The sequence below is a fragment of the Pangasianodon hypophthalmus genome, chromosome 3, assembly GCF_027358585.1.
Source record: "Pangasianodon hypophthalmus isolate fPanHyp1 chromosome 3, fPanHyp1.pri, whole genome shotgun sequence".
In the NCBI taxonomy this organism is placed as follows: domain Eukaryota; kingdom Metazoa; phylum Chordata; class Actinopteri; order Siluriformes; family Pangasiidae; genus Pangasianodon; species Pangasianodon hypophthalmus.
The window spans coordinates 1,442,501-1,455,000 of NC_069712.1; the positions used below are offsets into that span (position 1 = coordinate 1,442,501).

The following is a 12,500-nucleotide window of genomic DNA, read 5'->3' on the forward strand; positions in this document are numbered from 1 at the left end:
AGCCATACACCGTGTATAAGGCGTGTAAATTAAATGTAAAATTAAATCTGCTTCTATACATAAATTAAAGATATACTGCAGTCAGCCACCAGAGGGCGACTAATATTAATCATCTTCACATTTCAGCTGCTGTCACATTGTCCAAGTGTGTGTGTGTGTGTGTGTGTGTGTGTGTGTGTGTGTGTGTTGCTCTATCAGTCCTGCAGCTCCCTCTCAGTGATAATAGCTATCAATTCAATTAATTAAAATTATTTTATTTTATAATTATTTAAAAACGACATAAATTATACATAATAATAATTACATAATAATTATATATAGACTTTTATACTTAGACATTCAAATAATTTGGTTTTTTTTTTTTAATGTATTTTAAGTCATTAAAACTTTTATTTTTCAGTTGATCCAGACCAAACAACAGATAAAACAAATTAATTTAATGTCATGTTGGCATTTTTATACATTTACATTTTGCCGTGTATTCCCTTGGTGTTTTTCTTTTTCGTGTGTGTGTGTGTCTGTGTGTGTGTGTGTGTGTGTGTGTGTGTGTGTAAGATAAAAAGTAATTAATGCAGTAACAGCAGTTTGTTTGGACTTGAGTCGTTATAAAGTCCAGGGAAGTGTCTGTCCAGAGTGTGTGATAAATTAAAGAGCATAGCGTGGAAGTTCAGTGGCTGTAGTGTGCAGCGTGAAGATTGAGACACGCCCAGAGACGGAGGACAGGAGATAAGAGACAGACTGAGACAAAGAGAGAGAGAGAGAGAGAGAGAGAGAGAGAGAGAGAGAGAGAGCATGAGTCTGAAAACCACACCCTGTCCACTACACTCTTAAAAAAGGGGTTCTTCACAGTTAAGGGTTCTTGGCTTAATGAAAAAGATGCTAGTTTGCAACTCTTTCTGACGTTTCCACCAAGAGTTCTAGACTTGACCTTTTTTCTAAGAGTCTATGTTTTTCCACATAAGTTCACATGCACATGTTCTGAATTTTGTAGTTGTAACTAAAAGCATGAATGAAGAATGTTTTAAAGACTGATGCAGTGCAGTAATGCAGTAGCGTCAGCTCGCTGTAGCCCAGCAGGTAGAACCCAAAAGAACTCAGGGAGAACCAACCAACCTGTTTCTCTGGCCAGCACTGTAATCACAAGTCCTTTTACATCAGACAGTTTAAGAATCCCAGTGGATATATATATATATATATATATATATATATATATATATATATATATATATATATACAGTACTGTGCAAAAGTCTTGGCACCCTATTGTTTTTTTTAGTACAAACTTTGTTATAGATGTTTATTTTCTGACTTCTACATTATTGATTCAGTACAAAAACATTTTAGATTCCAAACATTAGTTTTCCAGAAACAAAATGAAATGTTACAGAAAAATGTTTGTATGTCAGTAAAGAAAGCAGCAGATTCCATAAGAGACACTTTTCAGATAAAAACATAATGAAGGCTGCTGGGTTTCGCTGCAGAAATAAGAAGCGAGTCGACAGTCAAAGTCTCCAGAAGAACTGTGGCTGCTTCTGCAAGATGCTCAGTAACACTTCCAGCTCATTTCCTTATAAAACTGCACACACTGCACCTCAGATACTGCTTTATTTATTTAAAGTGAAGGATCGTCACATTAAATATTGACTTTATTTCATTTATTACTGTTTACTGCTCTTTATAGGATTTTTTAAATGTAAAAACATTTAATTTCATTATTTTTGAAGGCGTCTTTACTCTACAGCGTTTCTTTGCCTAAGACTTTTACACAGAACTGTATGTGTATATATATTTCTAATAGTAACTCATATATACATATATATATATATATATATATATATATATATATATAATATGAAGGTACTGACTAAAAGATATCTTTTACCTGGAAAGGTGTAAGTGATGTTCCTTTAACTAGCTTTTAGAGTAACTCTATCTTAAATTATTTTTTAAATGTATAAAGATGGTACGAGCTCATCAAGTGCCTTTAGTACTGAGATAGTTTGGTCAGGCGTTCCTCAGCAGGCAGAGGTCAGTCAAGGAGTAGCAAGGAGTAGCTTGTAGATCCCAGAAAGGTAGAAGTATGGGCTTGTGGGCCTCAGGATGAGAACTGGAGCCTGTAGACCTCCGAACAGGAGTAGGAGCTGATGGACCTCAGAACAGAAGTAGGAGCTGATGGACCTCAGAACAGAAGTAGGAGCTGGTGGACTTCAGAAAAGGAGTAGGAGCTGGTGGACCTCCGAACAGGAGTAGGAGCTGGTAGACCTCAAGGTTGCAGGAGTAGGAGCTGGTGGACCTCAGGGTTGCAGGAGTAGGAGCTGGTGGACCTCAGAACAGGAGTAGGAGCTGGTGGACTTCAGAACAGGAGTAGGAGCTGATGGACCTCAGGGTTGCAGGAGTAGGAGCTTGTAGAGTTTGTAGGTAAGGAGTATGAACTTTTAGACCTCAGGATGATAGAAGTGATACATGTGTTTGTAGGCATCATGAATGTAGGAATAGTAGGTTTAGGAAAGGAGCAGGAGATTGTAGATGTCAGTATTAGGAGCTTGTAGGACTCAGGCAGGAACTAGGAGTCTGTGGGCCTCAAGAAAGTGGGAGCAGAAGAGTGTAGACCTCAAGATAGATAGCTTGTAGCTTGTGGAAATATGGACCTGAGGGCCTTTAGAAGACAGGAGACATGTTCTTGTGGGCTCCAGAGTTCTCTGATTTAAACCTCTGTAAAAAGCAGGTAATCTTTATTTATACCAGGTTATCCCAGAGCACTGCTGAGTTCTGGATTGTGATTGGTCAGAAGGTGTTGATTAGTTTTCTCTGACAGTAGTGCAGCTGTAAATCACAGGTCTATATTAATGCGCTCGTTATAACACGTTATCGTTTTTTATAATACCTCATGATAACTCTGATAGATTCCATTTCACATTAATGAACTCAAAACATCCTTCGTTTATTGTGTCGCTGCATCAGTGCATCTGTCAAGCGGGAAAATCGAGTCAGGAGATGGAGGGGAAGGGGGCGGGGCTTCCAGGGGGGGCAATTATTATTGGAGAGTTTAAAACAGTTTGTTATACTGTCAGTTATTCCAAATTCATGTGGAATAGTTTCCTATAAGAGCACAAGCTGAAGTGTTTTATTCCTTACACAGAGTAATGATAACAGCACTGCTATTGAAGTAACGAGATATATCATCACACGTTCAGCTCCCGTCTGTTTTTACTAACACTGTTAGATAAAGAAACACGAAAAACAAAAGATTAGTTACAGGGAATTCCATTTCTCTCTCTCTCACACACACACACACCCACACACACACACACAAACACACACACACACACGCAAACACTATTTCATTGCCATCAATGCCAACAGCATGACCCGCTTTTTTTTTTCAGGGTTCTGTGCCAAGTCCTCCTCCTTTGCAAATAAGATAAGAGTGGCGTTGCACGAACTCTCCCAGCTCAGCGTTAATGTTTAGCCTGATAACTCTTCTCTCAGGGGCAGGAGCCACAGCGCTTTTCTTCACCCGCCCGTCTTCCACTTGCACTTTATGCGTTTGATCGAGCGACAAAATGGAGGAGACGCTGGAGGAGAAAGTTCCTGTCGAAGTGAAAGTCCCTGATGATGACCAAGGTAGGAATTTCACTTCAATCACCAGCCTCTTTTTAAAAGTGGACGCAGCACATTCAAGCGATTGTGAGGATCTTCCTCCTGGTTTCTTTTTATTAACGGCAGTAAATGACCCTGTCGCTGTCACTTCTGTTTGATGTTGTGAAAGAGCTCCTGGTGTTTGTGTTCTGTTAATGCTTACTAACTGCAGTCGTTTCTGTAACAGAATCATCTCTCAACACACTTTCACACAAAAACATTACATTTTTTTTAATATTGTTGTATAAAATCTGCAACCTGCCCTGACTGACTCTCATTATAAGCGCTAATCTTCAAGCTGCTCATCAAACGCTAAATTTTACACCTACTTAATGCAGTTATTAGAAAGTCAGCCATTTTAAGGCTCTGTCCTAAATGCTAGAACACACAGATGTGATAAATAACCAAGTCCTCTGTCAGGCTTTACAGTTAATGTAGTGCCAATTTTATGCTAACTGCTAATTAGCTTATTAATTCTCATGCTAGAGATCTGCTTTTCTTTGCTAATATTGAATTCATTAGTGAATCTGTTACCATGATCGAGCAGCAAACCAAAGGAATGTGGGATATTTTTCCAGGAGGGACTGGACGGCGGCTCCGGGATCGAGATCTGCTGAGGAAGAGGAAAGCCGAAGCGGAAGAGCGAGCAACTAACCAGTGGGTTTATGGGTAAATTTAGTGCCTGTGCAGTGTAGCGTGGGTTCATTAGCATCGTAGCGCCACTGCAAACGTCACACACTCAGCATGTCTCACCCATTTTATTCTTATTTCATCTGCTGCTTTAAAGTCACGTGATTCGCACAGAAAACTAGAAAACTAGAAAATCAGGATGTGCAAAGAACTTTTACAGCTTTTTTAGCTGATTTGGCAAATGTGCATTATTTTACATAAACACCGCAATCAAGTCAAAAATCCAGAGAGCAGTACGGTGTGTTCTGATTGGCTGAGAGCAGTACAATGTGTTCTGATTGGCTGAGAGCAGTACAATGTGTTCTGATTGGCTGAGAGCAGTACAATGTGTTCTCATTGGCTGAGAGCAGTACAATGTGTTCTGATTGGCTGAGAGCAGTACAATGTGTTCTCATTGGCTGAGAGCAGTACATTGTGTTCTCATTGGCTAAGATCAGTACAGTGTGCTCTGATTGGCTGCGAGCAGCATGGTATGTTCTCATTGGCTGAGAGCAGTATAGTATTCTGATTAACAGCACAGTGTGTTCTCATTGGCTGAGAGCAGTACGGTGTGTTCTGATTGGCTGAGAGCAGTACGGTGTGTTCTGATTGGCTGAGAGCAGTACGGTGTGTTTTGATTGGCTGAGAGCAGTACAGTGTGTTCTCATTGGCTGAGAGCAGTACAGTGTGTTCTCATTGGCTGAGAGCAGTATAGTATTCTGATTAGCAGTACACAATGTTTTGATTGGCTAATAAAATAAACTATTTGACTTTTGCACCCAGCTGTAAGTGTTTTGCTCTGCATATTGTACACAGCATGAATACTTCTTCATGTTTTAGTCAAGTGAACTCCAATGAGATCTCTTTTTTGAAACCCTGCAGAGCTCAGAGCAGCAAACGAGCGAAGAGAGAGACAAACAATGTTCCGAAGAAGAAAGGCAGACCAAGAAAGAACGTCCCTGTGAAGGAACAACAGCTTGAATCGACAGAAGTTGAAGATTCACCCGGCCAAGCGGAGGAGGTGGTTACCGCTCCACATCCTGCTCCCGTTTCCACGCTGGATTCTGCCGCCATTCCTGCCCAAGCGTCAGCTCCTGCTCTGGATCTTCCTGCTGCGCTTTCCGTCCCTATCCCTCTTCCTGCTCCTGATGTGACTCCAGAGGTGAAGCCCAGCAGTGAAGCTCTTCTTCAGGAGGTTCTGATTGAAGATCTCGGCCCTGATGAGCAAGATGACAAAGCCAAAGCAGTGCCTCAAGACAAACTTGTAATCGATCAAGGTCTTAAACAGCACCCGTTCTTATAAATCCACTACGCTTTAGCTTCTTATTAAATGTGTTCGAGCCAGGTTTATAGGTTTCAACCCTCAGAAGTTCAGCTCTGAGGTGGAACTGGACATCTTCAGTCAGATCAAGGTGTCTGTGAAGAAACGTAAATGTTTCAGTGGGCTGTTAGTACTCTTAGCCATCAGCAATTGCTTTACATTATATTGATCCCAATTCTTTTTAAAGATACATATGAAAAACATGCACTTTGTCTCGTTGCAGGTGGTGTTGCGGAGCCGTCAGCCATCGACGCCGCTGAACAGAGTAAAGCGTTCTCAGATACAGTGTTAGCGTCGCCTGACTCGATACCTGGAAACCTTATCTAACTGATCCCTGACCAGTCCCAGATATTATAGCATTACCACAATCACATTGTATTTCACTGGTTAACTTTTTATTGTTTTTTTTTTTTTTTTAATTTCAAGTGTGTATATGAGAAATTAGACCAAAAAAAAGGGACCAATAACTCATCAGAGTGTTCGCAACCTATGTGTAATTTGAATCAGGAACAAATGTATATTTATTAATATGACTATTACATTGTGATGTCGTTTTCTTCAGACTTTTTGCAAAATGAATCATTTTAAATAAAAGAGAAACAGTGAATTTGTACTTCTGTTGTTCTGGACGTTGATTTAATAACAAATCATTTAAAAATATGGCGGGACAGCTTGTAAAACATAATAGATTTAAAAAAAAAATACGGTTTTAATTTACAATATTTGTGTGGTATTTATACAAACTGTCAACAAAAACGGTTATTTTTTTGAAAAAAAAAGCTAAAGCGCTAAGCACTAAATCCCGCCTCCTGCGCTATGATTGGCTAGTTGGATCGAAACTATCCAATCAGCGGACTGAGTTTGAATATGAACTCGGGAGAAGGCGGGAATTTTCTGTAAACGGATGAATAACCGATGACTAACGTTTTGTTCTGTGCTTTTTTAAACAAGTGTTTTGTTTTAGGCATTTATTTTAACAATAAGTGATTTAAATACCATAAAATATTAACACGGGGAAAGAAGCGTTAGCCATCACTTGTCCATTGTTTTTTTTTTTTTTTTTTAGATAAAGCCCGCCTCCTTGCGTTGTGATTGGATAACCAGATTAGAACTATCCAATCAGCGGGCGATGTTTGAATATGAACTAGCCAAGCATAGCGCAGAAGGCGGGAAAATATTAGCCAATCCTAGTCCAGGAGGCGGGATACAACAAACCAATCCTGACATATGAGGCGGGATCCTTACTATCCAATCCTAGAGCAGGAGGGCGGGGCTTTATCAGAATGCGGAAGTGAACAAATAACACGAGTGCTGACGGAAACCTGATGAATTCAGACATACAGTGTTAATTTGAGATTAATTTTGGGTTTACGTGATTAAAACGTTTCTGTAGTTGAAATCTGTGTCTTTATTTGAAAAAAAAAAAGGATTAAATTTCGTGTAAGATGTCAGCAGGGACGTGCAGCTGTTCAGAACATGTGCAGTGGCTAAAACAGCAAGTTTCAGTCATGAGAAAAGAGATGAAGAACCTCAGGTATGTGTCACTAGCACAACTGCTAACGCATATAAGCTCCACCCACCACACAGGTCACTCTGGAGGTGTTTAGTCCATCTGTGGCTGGGCACAAAGTATTGGCACCCCTCCTCTTCTGTTTAATGAGCAGATATTATCATGATCTAGAGCTGTAATAAAGAGACATGAGCAGTGATGCATGATGGGAGAATCTGTGATGATGTGTGTTATGTTTTTATGTTTTTAGGCAGTATGTGGAGAGTTCAGTTCGAGCCCACAGGAAACACATGGCGTCTCTGCACTCCATGCTGAAGGAGGTTCTCGATAAAAAGCAGATGATGACGAAGAATCCATCATCATCATCATCATCCTCATTGTCATCCTCCTCCTCCTCCTCTCAGAGTGCAGCGGGGACGGAGCTGTCGTTAGAGAAAGGTTTACACAATACACTGAGATTATTACACTTTATTCCAATACGGTCACATCCCCTGTGTCTCGCCGTAACGTTCCATTTCAGTGAAGACGATCCCATAATTCTGTTTTTCATGAGATCTGTCTCTCTGACTGAGGAACATGTGGAGGAACTGATGGACAGAAGTTGTTGCCATGGTTACGTTTACCTAGCTAGCTAGTGTAACACTACCCAAGAGACAGCAAGTGGAACTTTTTAGCAAGTGTTAGTTAGTTTAGTTAGTTATCTGAAGCAGGTGAGTGATATGAGACAGCGTGATATCATTCATCCAAGAAACCTACATCATAGTGCATCAAAATCTTTCTTCACTTTGATTCACTCGTTCAAACTGAGTGAATCGTTATTGACTCGAGCTTTACAAGTGTAAAGAAGGGAAAATTACAAAGCGGGAAATACTGATCTAACACACACACTCACTCACACACACTCACACACACACACACACACCAGTACACAGTGATGTAGTTAAACCTGATAACAGTAATGGCCTGTTGATATTTTCTGGATTACTGTAATCATGATTGCTGTTGTAGATCAGGACGTGGCCACTAGGTGGCAGCACTTGACTGTTGCAGTGTGGAGTAGGGACTAGGACACCATCTCTCTGTCACAGGAGGGAAAACTGGAGCAGATCACATGTTCACAGTTTCCCCTGAATCGGTGTAAGTGTGTTAACCCGTGTCTGGTGCATACACACAGTTTTGGAAGCCAGGAGTTGATTCGTGATTCAGTGGAGCTTGTTAACGAGGCCGCTTGCTCGCTAGCTCTTCAGTTAGTTTTACTCTTCACAATTTGTTAATGTTGCATCTCTTCTTTTCTTTTCCTCTTTCCTCAGGTCATATCCGCACCGTCCCCATCGGCTTCATCACTTCCTGTTTTGCTCGGAAGAACGGCACGCCGAGACAGCCGACCGTCTGCAGCTCGTCTCGCGCTCGTCTCAAAATCCAGTCCTCTGTGTTCAACAACCCTGAACACGCTCTCACCGGCCTGCAGCACTACTCCCACGTCTGGTGTGTGTGTGTGTGTGTGTGTGTGTTTGGGAGTTGGATTTGATTGATTAGGAGGCATTTTCTATTGTGAACCATTTGACACCTAATTTCTCATAACTGACATGCTCATGTAGTGAGTCACATTTTAGCTGAAATCCTGAACACACACACTGGGAACGCTGTCTTTGTGTGTGTGTGTGTGTGTGTGTGTGTGTTTAGCAATCAAGCCATGTTTAATGACCCAAATAGAAAGGTTTTAAAATTCAGAATTCAGTTCAGAAATTACTTCAGGATTCATTTAGGAGTCATTTAAGAACCAATTCAAGAATCCAGGATCTGATTCTAAGATTCATTTCGGGATTCGGTTTAAGATTCAGTTCAGGTTTCAGTTAAGGTGTTTAAAAAGAAACAAATCACTCATGAATCATCTGCAGGAGCAGGACGCAGTGATCTAACACACACCAGGACACACGAACAGCGCGGTTCATTCAGGAGCCAACGGGAACTCAGGATTTGATTCAGGAATCAAGTTCAGATTCATTTGGGAATCGTTTAAGACATCAGTTCAGGAATCCAGGATCTCATTAAACACGTGACTCAGGAATCAGTTAAAGATCCAGTTAAGGATTAATTTAGATAACAGTCCAGATATTGAATATATACAGCATAAATATGAATTATTTAATAATCATAATCCTCAGTGCTGATGAAGTGAAGGCGGATGAGTGTTTTTATGATGTGAACGTTGGGTTGTTATAAATTCTGTAAAGACTACACCACACTCCATTCTTTCATCTGTTCCTCTTTTCCTCCTGCACTCGTTCTTTTCTCTTCTCAGGCTCATCTTTCTCTTCCATAAGAACGGACACATGAGCTATAAAGCTAAAGTGAAGCCTCCTCGTCTGAACGGAGAGAAAGTGGGAGTTTATTCCACACGCAGCCCTCACCGACCCAACGCCATCGGCCTCACACTCGCTAAACTGGACTCTATCACAGGTCAGAACACACACTACAGCGGGTCAGGACTCACTACAGCGGGTCAGAACACACACTACAGCGGGTCAGAACACACACTACAGCGGGTCAGGACACACACTACAGCGGGTCAGGACACACACTACAGCGGGACAGGACACACACTACAGCGGGTCAGAACACACACTACAGCGGGTCAGAACACACACTACAGCGGGTCAGGACACTACAGCGGGTCAGAACACACACTACAGCGGGTCAGGACACACACTACAGCGGGTCAGGACACTACAGCGGGTCAGAACACACACTACAGCGGGTCAGGACACACACTACAGCGGGTCAGAACACACACTACAGCGGGTCAGGACACTACAGCGGGTCAGAACACACACTACAGCGGGTCAGAACACACACTACAGCGGGTCAGGACACTACAGCGGGTCAGAACACACACTACAGCGGGTCAGGACACTACAGCGGGTCAGAACACACACTACAGCGGGTCAGGACACTACAGCGGGTCAGGACACTACAGCGGGTCAGAACACACACTACAGCGGGTCAGAACACACACTACAGCGGGTCAGGACACACACTACAGCGGGTCAGGACACTACAGCGGGTCAGAACACACACTACAGCGGGTCAGGACACTACAGCGGGTCAGAACACACACTACAGCGGGTCAGGACACACACTACAGCGGGTCAGAACACACACTACAGCGGGTCAGGACACTACAGCGGGTCAGAACACACACTACAGCGGGTCAGGACACTACAGCGGGTCAGAACACACACTACAGCGGGTCAGGACACACACTACAGCGGGTCAGGACACTACAGCGGGTCAGAACACACACAACAGCGGGTCAGAACACACACAACAGCGGGTCAGAACACACACTACAGCGGGTCAGAACACACACTACAGCGGGTCAGGACACTACAGCGGGTCAGAACACACACTACAGCGGGTCAGGACACTACAGCGGGTCAGAACACACACTACAGCGGGTCAGAACACACACTACAGCGGATCAGGACACTACAGCGGGTCAGATGCCTCTTTAACTGTGACTGACAGATAGAGAGATCAGAGGCCACGCCTCCTTCACTGTGACTGACAGATAGAGAGATCAGAGGCCACGCCTCCTTCACTGTGACTGACAGATAGAGAGATCAGAGGCCACGCCTCCTCCACTCTGTTCTCTTCCCTCCCCTCATGTCTGTACTCTGCTGTTCTCCAGGTGATGTTCTGCACCTGTCAGGTGTGGATCTGATCTCCGGCACTCCTGTGCTCGATATTAAACCCTATATTCCCGAGTACGACTCTCCCGTCACACACACCACGCTGACTGCAGAGCCGCAGCACCAACAGGAAGTGCCCTCTGACACACCTGACGCCCTGGAGGAAGTAGAACCTGCAGAAGCAGAGGGTTTGGAGAACTCGCGCGCCTCCTCCTCTCGGCTGGAAGCTGGTGAGAAGCTCGGTGAAGCTGCCGAGGTTTCAGCAGGACGTGATGTTAGCGGTGTGCTGGAGGAGGTGAGGGAGGTTCTCCTGCAGGGGGCGCTGTGTTCTCAGAGCAGGGCTGAAGATAAACACACTGACACACCAGCAGCAGCGGAAGAGGAGGAGGAGGAGGAAGAGGAGGCGTGTGAGTCGAACAGCAGCGTCGCTTCCTGGATCAGAAAACCTCCAGTACACACTCTGAGTGTGAGATTCACTCCTACTGCAGAGAGACAACTCGCCGACTTCCTGCCTCCTCACTGCTCAGGTCTCACACTCCTGCTATACCTTCATCACTTCATCATCATCATCATAATGATTTATATAACACCTTTCAAATACTTACAGACAAAACATCAGAATGTTACATAAATTCCACAAATAATGTAAAGTCTATTTAAAATGTTAAAAGGCCCAAAAAACTGAGAACACTCAGTCTAACGTATATTTTTATCCTAAAATTTATTTTAAGACTCTTAATGAGCTTCTATATAAACTGATGTTTACATTAACATTAGCTCTATAAGTATGTTTTTTTGTTAAATGGCTCACTTATTTACTTTAGTTTTTTTAAAAAAAAGAAAAAAGAATGTCAGTTTTTTTTTATTTTCTAATAATCAGTCATTATTAAGAGTTTTGCATCAGTATATGGCGGGAATTTCAGCTTTCATTTCCTGATGTTTATATATTTACATGCTTGTAGTGCCGCTTCGTTCAGTTGTTTGATTTTCTCTCTTTTCTCGGCTTCAAAATGGCTTGCTTTTCTCCCATAGACAGCTCTCTGGTCTTCATGTTGGTTTATCCTGTTTAACAACAAACGCAGTCTTCACAGGTGAAACCCAGAGCTCAAACCAAGAGTACACATACAGAGCTATTAAATGTTTAAACAATCAATCTAACAGGACACACCTGGGCAACAAGAAACACCTGTCAGTCACATGTTCCTGTATTTTTATCACTTGAAAAATGTGTGTGTTAAAACAAAAGGTGCCATGTTCTGAGTTGTTCAACACGTCTAGATGTAAATATCAGGAAATGAAAGCTGAAATTCTGATCTATCGTCTCATGTTCATCTTTTCATCTCAAACCCAAATGTCTTCAGTGTAGAGCAAAAACAAAAGCATTGGCCTTGCTGTTCTAATACTTTCAGAGCGGACTGTAAACCCTGTAGTGAACGTGAAATCCTCTCGTGTGCTCTTGTGTGTTTAATCAGACACAGGAAGGCCGAAGTTCCAGTTTTTAAATGGTCCAGAGGAAGCAGCCGCCGCCATCCGGGGAGTTTTATCAGCTGATCCGAGATCAGTGTACCGGAGGAACCGCTGCAGCGATCGCCTTTTCTTCTTCAGTCTGGACACGGCTCACATCACCTGCTGGTTCGGGGACGGATTCGCTGAAGTGCTGCGCGTTCGG

The 12,500-nt window shown here is 42.7% G+C and overlaps 1 protein-coding gene across 3 annotated transcripts in view; it reads left to right on the forward strand.

Annotated features, from left to right (window-relative positions):
• The first annotated feature begins 1,861 nt into the window (after positions 1 to 1,861).
• Positions 1,862 to 12,500, forward strand: part of trmo (tRNA methyltransferase O) — a 10,976-nt gene continuing 337 nt past the window's right edge. Inside the window, exons 1-8 of one of the 3 annotated variants that reach the window (XM_053232707.1) lie at positions 1,862 to 2,418; positions 3,387 to 3,624; positions 5,853 to 7,163; positions 7,390 to 7,577; positions 8,450 to 8,624; positions 9,442 to 9,599; positions 10,831 to 11,358; positions 12,304 to 12,500. The exon at positions 12,304 to 12,500 is cut by the window's right edge and continues 337 nt beyond it. In XM_053232707.1, coding sequence (XP_053088682.1) covers positions 7,075 to 7,163; positions 7,390 to 7,577; positions 8,450 to 8,624; positions 9,442 to 9,599; positions 10,831 to 11,358; positions 12,304 to 12,500 — 1,335 coding nt within the window. In that variant the 5' untranslated portion in view covers positions 1,862 to 2,418; positions 3,387 to 3,624; positions 5,853 to 7,074. Of the gene's footprint in view, positions 2,419 to 3,386; positions 3,625 to 4,217; positions 4,309 to 5,852; positions 7,164 to 7,389; positions 7,578 to 8,449; positions 8,625 to 9,441; positions 9,600 to 10,830; positions 11,359 to 12,303 lie in introns of those variants that run through there. The other 2 variants (XM_053232706.1, XM_053232708.1) reach the window with 2 other exon arrangements.